Source organism: Gopherus evgoodei, chromosome 8, assembly GCF_007399415.2.
Source record: "Gopherus evgoodei ecotype Sinaloan lineage chromosome 8, rGopEvg1_v1.p, whole genome shotgun sequence".
NCBI lineage: Eukaryota > Metazoa > Chordata > Testudines > Testudinidae > Gopherus > Gopherus evgoodei.
The window spans coordinates 12,295,995-12,313,901 of NC_044329.1; the positions used below are offsets into that span (position 1 = coordinate 12,295,995).

General features: G+C 38.6%; 1 protein-coding gene across 2 annotated transcripts in view; it reads right to left on the reverse strand.

The window, feature by feature from the left end:
- Window positions 1-17,907, reverse strand: part of SEC24A (SEC24 homolog A, COPII coat complex component) — a 47,995-nt gene that overhangs the window by 16,060 nt on the left and 14,028 nt on the right. For both annotated transcript variants that reach the window (XM_030572060.1, XM_030572058.1), the window contains exons 5-15: window positions 17,527-17,693; window positions 16,493-16,665; window positions 14,593-14,695; window positions 13,507-13,633; window positions 12,995-13,104; window positions 11,258-11,370; window positions 9,706-9,824; window positions 5,863-5,918; window positions 3,053-3,259; window positions 2,611-2,731; window positions 75-233 (exon numbers count right to left, since the gene is read on the reverse strand). In XM_030572060.1, coding sequence (XP_030427920.1) covers window positions 75-233; window positions 2,611-2,731; window positions 3,053-3,259; window positions 5,863-5,918; window positions 9,706-9,824; window positions 11,258-11,370; window positions 12,995-13,104; window positions 13,507-13,633; window positions 14,593-14,695; window positions 16,493-16,665; window positions 17,527-17,693 — 1,455 coding nt within the window. The remainder of the gene's footprint in view (window positions 1-74; window positions 234-2,610; window positions 2,732-3,052; window positions 3,260-5,862; window positions 5,919-9,705; window positions 9,825-11,257; window positions 11,371-12,994; window positions 13,105-13,506; window positions 13,634-14,592; window positions 14,696-16,492; window positions 16,666-17,526; window positions 17,694-17,907) is intronic.

Below are 17,907 nucleotides of genomic sequence, written 5' to 3' on the forward strand. Positions count from 1 at the left end.
AGGATTATATAAAAACAAAATACCAATAAATAATGTTTAAATAATAAACTATACAAAAAAGATTCTATTCAGACCTTTGGTGCATCTTATCCTCATGACGGCCTCAAAGCCAATCTTTCTAGTTAAGTATCGTTTCAGCTCTTTCTGTAATTTCTCCACCTGGACAGGGTTGTGCTGATGATGGTAAGATTGATAGTAATACACACTTCCTGCTGAATACCTTGATATACAGCCTAGAACAGAAAATGTGCATTGGTGGAGTTCAGACCAACAGTTGCTGCTGCGGTCTTCAAATATCAGTTCAGATTAACCTAATTCTCCTTGTAATTTTATTTGCAAGCATGAACAGTTTAACATTAACAACCTTATTCTACACAGGTATAGGCCTAGATATGATGTGTAGATGTGACCAATAACTTGCATGTTCGCTTGATTATGAAGGTTATAAAGTATGAAATGGATTTAAAATTGGTCTAAAGGAAAGATGATACCACGACACTCAGGAACAAAAATCAGAGGATACGTTAGGGGTGAGAAAGTAAATAAAATGTTTATTGGAGCAGCTTTGTTACCATGTTTACTCCATCATGCATTGAGAGATAAGAATGAAAACAAATTCCTTCAGATGACTCGCATCTTATTCCAGAATCAAAATAATTCTTTGAAATACTCCTACAAGTCAAGGGGGAAGAGCGTCTTGGAAACTATCATGCTAACCAGAAGAACGTTGTAATACGTCTCACTACCAATGTCATTATGCATTAAGGGTGAAGTCATCTCAACGTGAAATTCCATCCTAGCCAGCAGGGGTGGGGAACCTACAGCCTGCTACTTCATTTCATGTGGCCCTCGGCAAGTCTCCACGCTGTGGGCAGAAGCACCAAGCCCCGGCACTCTGAAGCAGCGAGCGCTGGCTCACCCTGCTGCAGGGAGAAGCTAGGGTTAACCAGGCCGTTAAAAGTGCTGTTGGCTCCGTGCAGCTCCTGGAAGCGACTGGCATGTCCCTGCGGCCCCTAGGATCAGGGGCAAACAGGGAAGCTCCACATGATGCCCCTGATCCCAGTACCAGTGCCACAGCTCACATCGGCTGGGAACCATGACCAATTGGAGCAATGGGGGCAGCGACTGTGGGCACAGGCAGTGCACCCCACGCAGAGCCCCCTGGCCCTCAGCCTAGGGGCGGACATGCCAGCTGCTTCCAGGAGCTGTGAGGAGCCAGGGCAGGCAGGGAGCCTTAGCTCCACTGCAATGCTGACCAGGAGCCACCTGAGGTAAGTGCCGCTCAGCTGGAGCCCAGACCCCAAATCCCCTGCCCTAGGTCAGAATCCCCCGCACACACACCTTAACTCCCTCCCAGACCCCACACCCCAACCTCCTGCCCCAGCCCTGGGCCCCCTCCTGGAGCCTGCACCCCAAACTTCCTCCTGCACCCCAACCCCCTACCCCAGCCTTGAGCCCACTCCCACACTCCAAACCCCTTGGCCCCAGCCTGATCCCAGAGCCTGCACCCCTAGACAGAGCCCTCATCCCCATCCCACCCCCCAACCCCCTGCCTGGAGCCCCACCCCCCTGCACCCTGTATCCATCATTTCTGGCCCAACCCCAGAGCTTAGCAGAAGCCCCGAGCCTCTGCAGCTCACCCCGCTGCAAGGGGAAGCCCCGAGCCTGTGCCCAGCCCATGACTGATTTTTTCTGTGGGTCAATAGCTCCTGATAAGAAAAAGATTCCTCACCCCTGCTATTCACCCTATTCAGGTTCTTATACTGTGTTTATCACCATGGTATAACACATGTTTATGTCCAGAACAAAGGGAAATCCTTTGTACAAATTTAGGACACGATCTAGGGGAAAAAGGGTCAAGTTTTGTAAACAGAACTCTGTCACTGAGCAGCCAACAGACACAATCAGATACTGAGCTATGAACTGCTTTGACATACAAGGATATAGCTACCAATATTTAATTTTTTTAAGTAGCCATCTCACGGCCCACACTAGTAAGGCTTTTCAGAATCTGGAAATGATGAGCTTATACCCAGATAGTTTAAACATATTTCTATTTGTTAAACAGGACTTGGTTGAAATATTTCAACTGATTTTTGTCTCGTAATATTAGGGAACAAGTCCTGACAATGTTCTAAGAGATGAGAAAATCTCAACCCTCAGGCAAGAAGAGGGGGAGGGATAGCTCAGTGGTTTGAGCATTGGCCTACTAAACCCAGGGTTGAGAGTTCAATCCTTGAAAGGACATTTAGGGAACTGGGGTAAAAATCTGTCTGGGGATTGGTCCTGCTTTGAGCAGGGGATTGAACTCGATGGCCTCCTGAGGTCCCTTCCAACCCTGATATTCTATTGTTCTATTCTATGATTCTAAGAAAACAGGCTAGTTAGCTTGTCCTCAAGCTCCTAAAATGAAATACCATAATCTCTACCCATAGAGGACACGGGAACACGCAATCTCATAGGTAGCCCTCTTGGGCATGGTTGCCAATACCAACCATGGTAGAATACGCACAAGTGAAAGAGCAAAATCAATTTTTTTTTTTAAGCATTATATAGTGTTCCCTAGAACACTGAAGCTACAATCTTAAACAGTAGTTTATAATGACTTACCTAATGAAGCCAAGTCAGAATACTGCCCACTAAGAAGGAACAAGTCAACTGCAACCTGCTGCCCTGAACAGTCCAAGGCTAACTTCTTATAGAAGTCAGTGGATGGTGTAAGATGAATGTCCTGTTAATACAAGGAAATAGAAAAGAGGATTCCAAAAGGCACACACTCCTGTGACCTAATTTCAGGGATGCTCACCGCATCTCTCACACTGACTTCAATGGCTGTTCTGAGTGCTCAGTGTCTTTCAAAATCAGAGCATTACTCTGTGTTTATAGTTTCCCTGTTAGTAACATTTGATTAATACAGTATAAGAATGTCAGCTCTCACAACAGAACTACAATAAAACTAAGATAATCCAAACCATGCAATTCAAAATTTATATAAACTCATGCAACAGGATTGTAAATTTTCATAATCTGTGTTTAAGAGTGTTTTTGTAACCTTTGCAGATGCTCTTTGGTTAGGTTCTTCTCGGGATTTCAGTGATCCCACTCCTACAGATGGAAGCTGTGTCTGGAAGACAGAAATTCGTCCACCAGTGGGAGACATCAGTTTGAAGGCGGCCTGCAGTGCAGGTCCTAGAGCACTCTGTGTTTCCAGGGACTTGGTAAACATCTGCGGCAAGGTCCTCAGTAAATCTTGAATTAGCTGGTATAAAGTAAAAAGTTACTCAGAATTAAAATGTTTCAGAAGAGATTTCTCCTCTGTTGCACAGGCTACTTATTATGCATGTAACATTGAGTACTGCAGGTATTATAGAGAGAAATTAAAAACATACACAAAAAGGTAACATTTAATACCTTAAAACAAGATGTGAGGGTAGCTTGCTGTTTTACAGCACCCAGCCAGCACTGAGATCTCTTAAAATATGGCTGTTTGACCTCTACTTTTTCACTTGAAATTTAGCATTTCCAAAACTGTAGGAACTAATTAAGAGTTATTTTGAACATTTTGCCTCAGATGACCAAAACAACTTTTCAAAGTTAAATAATTCACTTTTTCCTAGTCTGTCATTTACTACTCACATTCAGTGTTGATACACACATGCTCCTCTTTGAGCAGAGTGGTTGTATTACTCTCATCCAACAATGCCTGGGAAGAAAGTCCCAAATTTGCTCCAAACTAACTGGAGGTATGTGAACTGCCACCATAACCAAGTGTCCATGTGTAAGTACTCAGGTTTTACCTAGAGTGACATTCTACAGTATTCCATAACCTACCGCTTCTAATAAAACAAGATCCCTAGCACAAAAAACTAAGAATTCAATAAGGCAAAGCTTGCCAACATTTTAAGCAGGGCTGTCAAGCGATTAAAAAAATTGTGATTAAATCGTGCTGTTAAACAATAATAAAAGACTATTTAAATATTTTTGGATTTTTTCCACATTTTCATATATATTGATTTTAATTACACCACAGAATACAAAGTATATAGTGCTCACTTTATATTTATCTTTTATTACAAATATTTGCACTGTAAAAAACAAAAAAATAGTATTGTTCAATTCACCTAATACAAGTACTGTAGTGCAATTACTTTATCATGAAAGTTGAAATTACAAATGTAGTCCTACTTCTTGTTCAGCCAATCGCTCAGACAAACAAGTGTGTTCACATTTGCAGGAGATAATGCTGCCCGCTTCTTGTTACAATGTCGCCTGAAAATGAGAACAGGAGGTCGCATGGCACCCGGCATTGCAAGGTATTTACCTTCCAGATGCGCTACAGATTCTTATTCCCTTCACACTTCAACTACCATTCCAGAGGACATGCGTCCATGCTGATGACGGGTTCTGCTCAATAACAATCCAAAGCAGTGCAGACCGACGGATATTCATTTTCATCATCTGAGAGAGGCCACCAGCAGAAAGCTGATTTTCTTTTTTGGTGGTTTGGGTTCTGTAGTTTCAGCATTGTAGTTCTGCTCTTTTAAGACTTCTGAAAGCACGCTCCACATCTCACCCCTCTCAGATTTTGGAAGGAGATTCTTAAACCTTGGGTCGAGTGCTGTACCTATCTTTAGAAATCTCACATTGGTACCTTCTTTGCATTTTGTCAGATCTGTAGTGAAAGTGCTCTTACAATGAACATGTGCTGGGGCATCATCCGAGACTGCTATAACATGAAATACATGGCAGAATGCCGGTAAAACAGAGCAGGAGACATACAATTCTCCCCGAAGGAGTTCAGTCCCAAATTTAATTAATGCTTTTCTTTTTTTTTTAAAACGAGCATCATCAGCATGGAATCACGTCCTCTGGAATGGTGGCCAAAGCATGAAAGGGCATATGAATGTTTTGCATATCTGGCGCATTAAATTCTTTGCAATGCTGGTTACGAAAGTGCCAAGTGAACTCCTGTTCTCACTTTCTGGTGTCGTTGTAAATAAGAAGTGGGCAGTATTATCTCTCGTAACAATAAGCAAACTTGTTTGTCTTAGCGATTGGCCGAACAAGAAGTAGGACTGAGTGGCCTTGCAGGTTCTAAAGTTTTACATTTTTTTTTGTGAGTGCAGTTATGTAACAAAAAAAAAATCTACATTTGTAAGTTGCACTTTCACGAAAAAGACTGCACTACAATAAAAATGAATGAAAAATACCATTTCTTTTATCATTTTTACAATGCAAGTATTTGTAATAAATATGAAATGAGCACTGTAACTTTGTATACTGTGTTGTAATTGAAATCAACATATGCGAAAATGTAGAAAACATCCAAAAATATTTAATAAATGTCAATTGGTATTCTATTGTTTAACCATGTGACTAAAACTGCGATTAATCACGAATAATTGTTTTAGTTAATCGCATGAGTTAGCTGCAATTAATCGACAGCTCTTATTTTAAGTTATTTCACCTAGTAAGAGAGACACATTGGATTCCTTATCTTTAAATAAAGAGACCTAAGATATTTAAAGGCCACCATTAACTTGAAATGTAACCAATTAAAAGTGATTTGGCAATTCTCTGCTTGCATATTTCTTTTTCTAAAGAAAGATGAGTCTCCACAGAGAAACTAGCTGACTACACAGGGGAAATAGTAACACTAATTACATACAACACAGTTAAATGCACAAAGTAAAACTGAACAAAATATTTCCATTTAATTCAGTTACAGTAATTTTTGTAATAAAAATAGACAAGAAATTCAGACAAGTGTGATAAGTACATTATTTCATTAAGTACTGTACAAGTTATCAAAGCACTTCATATTGCCTGAATGTCACCTAAGCAGTTTAAGACAGGTCTTACCTCTTTGTTTTCATTTAAGTTTACTAATAAGTTCTCTGGCATTGGTATAAAGACATCTGGAAGAGCAGAAAAATGAACCGATTAAAGCTATCTGAAAACATTTCAGCTAGTTTTCAGATCAGTCTGGGTCTTATTCTGCCCTCAGTTACACCTGTGCAATCCCTTGCATTTCAATTTGAGATACTGATTATTTAGCATGAAAAGAGTAAAAGAGGATAAGAACACGGCCTGTAAAATATAAGTATTGTGAAAAACTATCACATTTGTATTATTTACCCTATCCAACACTATGCAATGAAAGGACATTTTAAATTAAATGGCAATACAATTAAGAGTAAAAGAAAAAAAACTTTTAAGCCTTATACAGCCACTTAGGAATTATATTGAGATCAACAGTTTAAACAGGATTGTAATACAAAGCTTAGAAAATTTTAGGAGTTAAACTAGAATGCCAGGAAAGTTGACTTCATGTTTCATGTCATGAACAGATCATCTATTAAGGCCACTAAAGAAGCCCTACTACAGCATTGTACAATTAAAACTTTAATGGCCCTTAGCCGAGACTCTAGATACATTAAATAGATTTCACTACTCTTTGAAGCACCTGGTGCTGGCCACTGCTAGATGAATTAGTGATCTGATCTGGCGACTCCCAGCATATGTGAACATAAGAACAACTATATTAGCTCAATATCCTGTGTCTGACCATGGACAGTACAGGGCAATCATCAAGTGATCCATACCCAGTTGTCCAGTCCCGGCGGCAGTCAGGGTACGTTTCCAGAGCCCAGGCTCAAGCCTGAGCTTAAATGTCCACACATCAATTTCTAGCCCTGCAGCCCAAGTCAGCTGATCCATACTAGCCACAGCCTTTTTATTCCAGTGTAGATGCACCCTCAGAGGCATAGGGACACAGAACTTGGGGTTGCTTCCCTGACCATCTTGGCTAATAGCCATTGATGGACCTATCCTCCGTTAATTTATTTAATTATTTTTTAAACCTAGTTACACTTTTGGCCTTCACAATATGCCCTGTGGTAACAAGTTCCACAAGCTGACTGTGCATTTGTGAAGCAGCACTTCCTTTTGTTTATTTGAAACCTGCTGCCTATTAATTTCACCATTAATTTACTTTGTGTGCTATGTGAAGGAGTAAACACTTCCCTATTCACTTTCTCCACACCGTTCATGATTTTATAGATCTCTACCATATCCCTCCTTCATCATCTCTTTTCTAAACTGAATAGTCCCAATCTTTTTAATCTCTTCTCAATTGAAGCTGTTCTAACACCCTTAATCATTTGTCTTGCCCTTCTCCAATTTTAATATCTCTTTACTGAGATAGAGTGACCAGAACTGCATGCAGTATTCAAGGTGTGGACATACCATGGATTTATACAGTAGCATTATGATTTTTTTTTGTTTGTTTAATTTTCTATCCCTTTCCTAAGGGTTCCTAACATTGTTAGCTTTTTTGACTGCTGCTACACATCAAGCCGATGTTTTCAGAGAACTATCCATGACGGTTCCAAGATCTCTTTCTTGAATGGTAACAGCTAATTTAGACCAGGTCATTTTGTATGTACAGTTGGGATTATGTTTTCCAGCGAGCACTGTTCTGCACTTATCAACACTGAATTCCATCTGCCATTTTGTCACCCAATTTAGTAACTCTTTGCAGTCAGTTTTGGATTTAACTATCTTCATTTTGTATCCTCTGTAAATTTTGCCATCTCATTGTTTACTCGCTTTCCTAGACCACCTATAAATGTTGAACAGCACAGGTCCCAACACAGATCCTTGGGGGACCCCCACTATTTACTTCTCTTCATTGTGAAAATTGAGCGTTTACTCCTACCCTTTGTTTTCTCTGTCTTTTAACCCATGAGAGGACATTCCCTCTTATCCCACGGCTGCCTAGTTTGCTTAAGAGCCATTGGTGAGAGACTTTGACAAAGGTTTTCTGAAAATCTAAATGCATTATATTGACCGGACAACACTCGTCCACATGCTTATTAGCTCCCTCAGAGAATGTAATAGATTGGTGAGGCATGATTTTCCTTCACACACGCTGTGCTGAGTCTTCACCAATTTATTGTGTTTATCTAATTGTCTGATAATTCTGTTCTTTGGCATAGTTTCAAACAATTTGCCTGGTACTGAAGCTAGACTTACCAGCCTGTAATTGCCTTTTTAAAAATTATTAGCTACATTAGCTACCCTCCAGACATCTGGTACAGAGACTGATTTACATGGTAGTTTCATACCACAGTTAGTACACCTGCAATTTCATTTTTGAATTCCTTCAAAAACTCTTGGGTGAATACCATCCAGTCCCAGCGATTTATTGCTTTTTTATGGTTTGGGTGTAGGAATCTCCCCCATATCCTCTGCATTGAAGACCAATGGAAAGAATTTGTTTAGCTCCTTCATGATGGCCTTATCTTCCTTGAGTGCTCTTTTAGCATCTCCATCATCCAGAAGCCCTACTGACTATTTTACAGAATTCTTGCTGCTGATGTACTTAAAAACTAATGGCAAAAAAAATGTGTGTCCGCTTACCTAGTTGCTCTTCAAATTCTCTCTTGGCCTGCCTTATTATAACTTTACAATTGACTTACCAGGGTTTATGCTTCTTTCTAATTTCCTCAGAAGAATCTGACTTCCAACTTTTAAAAGATGCTTTTTGGCTCTAACTGCCTCTTTCACTCTACTTTTTAGTCATGGTGGCATGTTTTGGGGTTTTTTATGTGGAGTATACATATAGTCAGACTTTTGCATTGGTGACCCCTTTCATATAGCAAGCTTCTGAGTGTGACACTCCTCCCATATATTAAAAAGTGTTTTTAATGTATTTAATACCATTACAAATGCTGGAGGCAAAGTGGGGTTTGGGGTGGAGGCTGACAGCTCGCACCCCCCCCCCATGTAATAATCTCACAACCCCCTGAGGGGTCCCAACCCCCAGTTTGAGATCCCCTGATATAGTCTGAGCCTCTATTATGGTGTTTTTAAATAGTGTCCAGGCAGTTTGCAGGCATTTCACCCTTGTGATTGTTCGTGTTAATTTCTGTTTAACCAGCTTCGTCATTTTTGTGTAGTTCCCCTATTTTAAGTTAAATGCTACTATAGTGAATTTCTTTGACATGTTTCCCTCCTACAAAGATGTTAAATTTAATTACATTATGGTTATTACCAAGTGGTCCAGCTATATTCACCTCTCAAACCTGATCCTGTACTCCATTTAGGACTGAATCAAAAATTGCCTCTCCCCTTTTAAGTTCCAGGACAAGATGTTTCAAGAAGCAGTCTCTTATGGTATCCAAAATTTTTCATCTCTGCATTTCTTCCTGAAGTGAAATGTTCCTAGTCAATATGAGGATAGCTGAAATCCCCATTATTGAGTTTTCTACTTCACAGCCTCTCTAATCTCCCTGAGCATTTCACAGCGACTGTCACCATTCTGCTTGGCTGGTCGGTAAAATATTGCTATATTCTTATTGTCCAAGCATGGAATTTCTATTCTTAGAGATGTTATGGTACAGTTCAATTTAAGATTTTTACTATATTTGACTATTCTTCCTTTCACATGGTGCCATTCCCCCAACAGTGTGACCTACAATCACTTCTATAAATTTTGTACCCTAATATTATCATGTTCTATTGATTATCCTTATTCCAGCAAGCTTCTGCAATCTTAATTATGTCAATATCCTAATTTAATGCAAGGCACTCTAGTTCACCCATCTTAGTATTTAGAGTTCTAGACTGTGCCAAAATAGTATGTCAAAATCATTAGGTGGTATTTTATAAAAATTCAATTTAGATGTTATTCTTACATACCTTCAATATCTGAAACTATTAGCATCTGAGGCTGAGACACGCCTTCCTGGAGACTGTAGAAATGGATTGTGCTGTCAAATGTTATAAAGCCTATTTTTGTTCTAGTGTTCCCAGGAAGCCTAAAAATCAAAAAACAGTGTTCAGCAAGTAGATTTTAGTTAGCCTACACTGTTCAAGTGCAAATACGTTCTCTCAGAGCTATTACAATGAATAAGGTAGAGGGACATTTTATTCCTGCTGGGAAATATATCTTCTGCAATATCCATTGCATCATTCTCAGGCTAAGGCTTACACTCCCCCACCCCAGTAGTTAGAACAACTGCAGTACTGAAATTCGTTTATGGCTTGGCTTTGAGTTATTTTACAGCAATAAAACACTACCTGTGTTAAGACTTACTCTAAATCAATGTTTTTTCAACCTTTTTTCATTTGTGGACCCCTAAAAATTTTTGAATGGAGTTGTGGACCCCTACGGAAATTCAACCTGCTGTCTGCTTGGGGGAAGCTCCTTAACAATCCCTCCCCGCCTCCCCCCAAAAGACCTGTTCCATACTCTTCCCATCTCTACCTAACAACCATCCAAGTTCACACCCAGGCTCCTTTCCAGAAATTTATTTCCCTCTCCCTCAGCTCCTCTGTTACTCCTGACTCCCCCAAGCCTTTGCACTGCTTCTGAGGGGTGTGGGCAATATGGTTCTGTATTGTAGTTTAAATGAATTATTACTCAGAGTTCTGTATTAATAAGCCTAGTAAGGAATCTATTTGTCAAAAAACATTTCCTGAATCTTTTTTGTTGTCTGTTTTGTTACAGACATACTTGCTGATAGGTATTTTGAAATAAATCACCAAAAAAATAATTGAAACCTGTGTGATTATATTGTGTTATTTTGAAAAATAAAATATGCAGAATAATAAAATACTGTGCACACAATTATTAATTTTAATTTTTGGTGCTGAATTCCCCTAAGAGTGAAAGATGTAAATCATTACACAAGTTCATAGTGGGAATAGCTACAAACTGTTACCTGTGTGCATGTATGTATAGACACATTTCCCAGACCTGAGGAGGATCATTGTGTAAGCCTAAAAGCTTGTCTCTCTCACCAACAGAAGTTGGTCCAATAAAAGATATTACCTCCCCCAACTTGTGTCTCATGCAAAGCTTTACAGACATGCATGTGCATTTGTTGCAAGGAGTGAACACTGAATTACTGTTTCTAAAGCCATAGTTCCAAATCTTTGTTCAATGCAAACCTATGATATTCTTATGCATTTTTTGCATTATTAAAGCAAAACCAAGAAGTTGTATACTCTGACAGCTACATTTTAAAATTAGGGGTTATATCATTGCAACTGTAATTGATAAGATTTAAGGCTAATTTCTATGCAGTACTTTGAAAATTTTCCTCTCTGGGTCATAAATGGACTGAATTAAAATCCTGTTCATACAACATTAAACTAGTTTCACAGATCACAAAAAACATTTCCACAAAGAAAATACTGAAAATATAAGGAAAAAAGATCAAATTCTGAGACAAGAACCAAAACTTACAAGTCAAGATTGTCTAATAAGGTCTTGCAGACTGTATTCAAGTATCCTGTTTCTATTGCATTGTGGGAGACGTCAAACACAAAGAGATACACAGGAGGTTGAGGTGGACGTAGCTAAAAAAACCAAGAGATTTTTAATGTCCAGTGTGATTGAAATTGTCAGTCTCAGTTTATTGGTGATGTTGTAAGTTTATATTGCATCACTCAGAACACATCCCCAAAACAGAAATCTCTCTCATTTGTGTAACAGCAGACAAATAAGCAATGATAGTACACTAGGAAATATGGAGGAAAAAACATATGGATAAATTCTAATCCTTGCTAAAGTGAAACTGAGATCAAATTTGACCTGAAACCGATTTTTGTAAAAATAAGATTTTACAAAACCCAGAGTCAACAAGAATATTCCCATGTAATTTAAAGATTACCAAGGGATTTTTTATGACCGCTTCACAGCAATATTTGTAACCCAAACAGTGGAGCATCCTGATAGCGTAAGAGAGTCTGATATTAATCCAGAAGTGACTAGTTATCATCCAAATTGAGATAATGCAAGGAAAAAATATATAAGTAACTATGTTAGCTTTCTAAAGTATTAATTTAAAAAAACCTAAGATATTTTGAACAAATCAATTTGTACTTCAATGTATTCGATTTGATGTTGTCCCTTTAACAAGCTGTCTTCCGCAAGTTCTCAGAACTGGTATTTTCCTATCTAGATGACATATAAATTACTTTAGAAAAGTGCAGACACAATGATATATTTCATCACCATTAGTTTAGTTTAGCTGGTAATGCTTAAGGAGCAGATTCTTCAACCTTTATCCAAACACTCACTGAAATCAATAGGAGAACTCAGGTGAGCAAAGGTTGCAGGACTGGACTCTTGGTCTATTACCAAGTGGTTTTAATACACGTATATCATCTTAAGCCACAATAATGACAAAATTTTCCACTATTTTTCATTACAACAATATTAAGAGCTAATATGAACCAGAAATAAAGATTAACATTTAGAAGATGGAACCACAATTTTTTATATATACACACCTCTACCTCAATATAACGCTGCCCTCGGGAGCCAAAAAAAATCTTACCGTGTTATATTGAACTTGCTTTGATCCACCAGAGTGCGCAGCCCCGCCCACCTAGAGCGCTGCTTTACCACGTTATATCCAAATTCATATTATATCAGGTCGCGTTATATCGGGGTAGAGGTGCATTATTTAAGAGTCTTTGCCTTAACACACCAGGCACGTTAACAGAAACTAGATCATGGCATCATATGCCAGAGGTTTTCAACTTAGGGGTCCTGAATACATCTGGGTTTTGTGAGAGTATGAAAGAGACAACAACCATTTCTTTATACTAGAGGGGTGAGGTCCAAAAACTTGTCACAATTCAAAGTCAATACAAAAAAGTTTCAGAACCACTGCCACCTAGAGCTATAACTCCAGAAGATGACAAAATTGATCAATCTCAGATGCGCTGTTGGTGAGCACAATCAAACGTGCTCATCTACCAAAAACAGAAGTGAAAGCAATGACTGTGTGCAATTTTTCTTGATATTAAGTCACGAAAACATTGTGCTGAAGTTGCAGTACATTAGTATAAGAAACCCTGGGTGTGAACACATGCAGACACCATGAGGGTTAAAAAAAATAGGGATCTTTCTGACTGAAGCTCCTAGACATTAAAGCAATATATAAAAGTTTAAGAAGAGGAAACAAAACCTCACCATGTATTCGGAGGGAGCCATGAACTCAATAGTAGCATTTTGAACTTCAGGTCTTTTATGAGGTTCTCCATATACTCTTGTCACAGGATTGTACATGAATTCTTCAGGAACTACATAAAATGAAAATTATATTATTACTACAATTCACACTAACATACACTAACATTAACTGTGCTAGGATTTAGCACAGACATGTCTGAGTAACCATGCTATATCTGCAGTGAGATACTGTGTAAGAGGAAATATATAGGGGGTACTAAGTAGGGCAGCAAGTTAGCACAATAATATTTCACATTTGGAGATTGTTTCAAACTCAATTAAGCTCTTTAGTGATTACGTCTTGGTCCGTAGCGGAAGAGTTCCTACATCACACACTCCTGATCTGGGAAGGACCAGACGTATAGCAGCAGATCTCAGATGTCAGGATAAAAATGTATTGATGGAATACTGGTAGAAGTCAAATTCAAAAGTTGACATGAATGTTTAAGTGGGCTCACTGGGTTAAAACCTACCATCGTTCACTCTATAACACAAGTTGCACTTCCATCTCCTTTGGTCTAGAAAGCTGACAAAAGGGTTAATGTATGTCCTGCAGGACCGACATCTCACAATTGTACTGGAGGTGACCACAGGTAATTGCTGGAAAAGAGGAACTTCAGCTTTAAAACCTCAAAGCAAGATGCTTGACATATTTACAATAGTAATACTATCTTCTCTGTGCTCTCTGGTTAGCCAGCCTAAATGCAACTCTCACTTAGAAGCAGAATAGAGGAAGAAAATACCCCTAATCCTCATGGTGGTTAAAGGCTGGTTAAATTCAGGCTCTAACCTACTTAGCTATGAGCTTCTTTTTCAAAAAAGATGATAAACCTCTCAATCGCATGTCTAATTTTGTATTTTCATTTTATTTTAAAAAGAGAGAACACTGTCCCCCAACTCAGCACTGCAGAAACAGACATTATATAAAAATGTATGTTAGAAATTGAAGTCAACTGTGGAAGTAACAGGCTGTGGGACCCATATGAATTTATAGTTATTGAATCCACATTGCCTTCCTTATGACTCTAGTGATCACTTCACCATCACAAAAAAACAACAACAAAAAACAAACAAAAAAAAAACACACTTATCTGGAACAGCAGCAATAATAGCAGATTAAATCCAAGTAATAATGGCTTAAAGGGGGTCTGAGACCATCTGAGTCTCAGTTTTTGACTTAGTTAAGAGTTAGTGCTCAGGGAACTGGAGTATAGGAAGTAATCAATGGCTACAGCTGGTGAGTAGGTGACAAGATAAAACTACACAAGCTATACCAATATTAAAATATATTAACTCATTTCATTATAGTTTGAGTGGTGTACTGGACCTCAGCTTCCAAAATAACTGAAGATGAGGCTAAGGACTATAACAGTGGGGGCAGATATTTAAAAAGATGACACTGGTTTTCATGGAGCAGAAGCAAGATGACTAAATAGGTTTTTTCCTGGGCCAAGATTAGCTGAGACGTTTGCCTCTTATAGAGTTAGTTATCGTTACTGAACTCTAGTACAGGTATAGCTGACACTACAGTATTTAAAGCTTTGAATATTTCATCATACCGATAAGTCTTTGAAAGGATGAAGCAGGAGGCCCAAAGGAAGTTTGGCTTTATTCAATAAGGCCTGAGTTTGAGGAATGTTAGTCAGGGTACATCGGAACAACCTACATGAATGATAAAGGGTTATTTTCAGACTTTCAGAGAATAACATTGTTATTTAGGTATTACATAGCATCCTTTACATTTTCTTTTCACAGCTGATAGCAGTAAATTACTATTTCCTGACAGAATACTCTCTCCAGTATTATGCCAAATCCCCTGCAACTTCAACCTGAACTGTTTGAATCCAACGCATAACCATCACACGTACCTTGTTTTTCCTAAATTGTCACCATATTTTGTATACATTTGGTTGAGTGGAATAAGCATATTGGCCCCTAACACATTCTGCTACAAACAAATACAAAACCTACATACAGGTTACTTAACCCCAAGTTAGACTTCTCAGATAGACATCAAAAAGATATCTTTGGTTATATGTAAATTGATAATATTGCCAAAGTTTTCTCAGTTAGATTATAGTAGACACTATATTGCTGGCCTTCTGTTTAGCCTCTCATTTACTTCATTATTTAAAACTTTTCACTGGTTACCTCTGGCACAGAGTCCAAAATGTAAGGTTCTACATTCAAGATTATTTTTTACTTTGCCTTATTTAAATGACTTAATTTCTATTTCTATAACTGCCCAGAATCCATTCTGGTTTTGACTTTTGTTTCTTGCCGGTTGTAACTCTTGGGTTCTATCACACCTATCCAAGTGCCTTGAAAGTACCAGGCCTTTGACTAGGTTCCCACAAGGTGGATCATAACCCACTCTGGAGAGGCACACTACAGACTCATTTTATCAGATGGCTTAAACACAGTTTTGTATTTATTGTGTTTATATTGCTATAGATAGCGCCACAAAAAGCACTTTAGTTACATATTGTAGCAGGAGAAGGTCTAGTCATTAGCCTTAGAACTGGAGATCCAAAGCACTGATCTTTGTCTAATGGATATGATGGAGTTAGACATGACTATCTCAGAATGAGATACACTTCTACCCTGATATAATGTGACCCAATATAATATGAATTCAGATATAACGCAGTAAAGCAGCGCTCCGGGGGGAGCAGGGCTGCACACTCCAGTGGATTAAATCAAGTTTGATATAACGCAGTTTCACCTATAACACAGTAAGGTTTTTGGGCTCCCGAGGACAGCGTTATATGAAGGTAGAGGTGCATATATGCTGAGGTGAGTGGAGAAATAATTTCAACTGGTTAGATAACTAACCAGATCTATATACTGGAAAAAAGGATTACACTCAAGGAATCCCCTGTTTATAAGAGAAGATGAGGTCACTGATGGGATTTACCCAACTAATCTCATCAAACCTATTTTTAGGTCTCTGACAGAGCAAGGGCAAAAGGAGGGATATCGTCTACCAGAACTGTTCTAAAAACAGGGTTTAGAAGAAGACTTACTAACTGATCTTATATAAACTACAATATACTTTCATACAAACTTCTAACACATTACAATGTTCTCAGAGAAATTTTTCCAGCAAGAACATATGAACTTTCCTTCTCACTTGAGGGAGAGAGGTAACTGACTGACAGCAATAAAAGCTGCTGTGGTACCTGGAATGTGTCCAGAGCAGTGTTTGCACTCTGGTCTGTACTTTACTCATCTTTTTAAAAGTAAAAATATCAAACCACTTTTCATCTTTCATTATTTTAATAAAAATTAAACTGCTTTCCAAACAATTATTGGCAGTATCCAAAAATACTAAGCAAATATTTCAGGAATGCAAGAATTTTATATGCTGATTTTTAGATCCTAAGGATTTTTTTAAATCTGAGGAATAGTTCTTATTTCCATTTCTTCTGATAAATTATAGCTAATGGGAAACCTTACTCTGGATTACAGTTGAGCTTCTGGATTTCTTCATGCAAGTTTGGGACAGGAGCCTGCAAAGGTGTTGTAGGAAGAATACTTCTTTCTTGAAGAAGGTTGATAGATCTTAATCCTTCTGGTTGCAGACTCAGGCCACTCATAGACCCAGTTATGTGATTAGTGCCCAACGCAGGCTAAGTAAGAAAAAAAAAAAAATTAAGTTAATTTACCTTATCTGGATGATACATCAATTTAAAAAAATAAGCAATTATTTCCCTTTCAGAATTTTGTAGTTCAAGTATTATTTGGAATTCTGTTGCAATATTCGGGCATTAGTTACAAAACAAACAATCTTGTCAACTATCAAGAAACAAGCAGCTTATGTATTATAGCAAAGATATGTACCACCATTCATTTGTTCTAAGACTTCCAAGTTTACTGAATTCCTTTGGCAGTCAACAGGACCCTGGTGTATGTTATTATCCAGGCACACAAATAATCCTATTTTATCTGTGTATGTATGCATTTGCTGCATCAATTTGATTTCAAAGGGAGTTTGATGCCTAAACACCTTTGAGGATCTGGACCAGTGTGGCCAGCTCAAGTGAGAGTACATGCAGCAGCATGAGATCTACAATTATTATCTGGGATGGAGCAAGGGGGAGACTTGCCATATCTGTTCTTCTAAACCACACAAACATGAAGTTACTGGGCAGATGCCTTCCCTGGGTGTACAACTCCTAAGACTCAGGGTTGTGGAGCTCTGCACTTCTGAGAGTCTAGGAATCCTGGCATAAACATCCTCCAAGCCAAACTGACAATGCTTCAGCCCTTCTACCACTGTCTCTCAGTCTATCAAGTTATGTGGTGATTAACACTGCAGTATAATGCTGCATAATTCAAGGTAGCCATGCCACATAAATCAGGGGACCCTTGCTGCAGTCTATAATTATTTTAAACAGGGACAAATCTGTGTATTGCATTCTAAAATAGGGAAAGTGAGCCAAGCAGTTTACAGGACTGAGGCTTTAGTGATAGACAAAATCAACATTTACCTGAGGAAATGGTTGTGGTCCAGCTGGATACTGCAGAGGTGAGGACTGCATTCCCGGTGCTCCAGGTGAAGATGCATTCTGGTAGCCTGGTGGTAAGGTGGGATAAGAATACCCAACATTTCTACCCATTTTAAGATTCTGGGGAGCAGGAGACGGATATGTGGTTGCTAGAGTGGACAAAGAGGATTTACATATTCAAATGAGTTATCCAAGAAATGCAGTTAGGCTGATAGAGAAAAAAATCACTTCCATTGATATCATGCTATTATGTTGTCATTCTGGCCAGGAACTTACTGAAAGGTTTTGGCTGGATTGTTGTTTAAAAAACACTTGCATGGATAAGCATGATAAATGTTAAAACAAAGCTTCAAACACTACAGT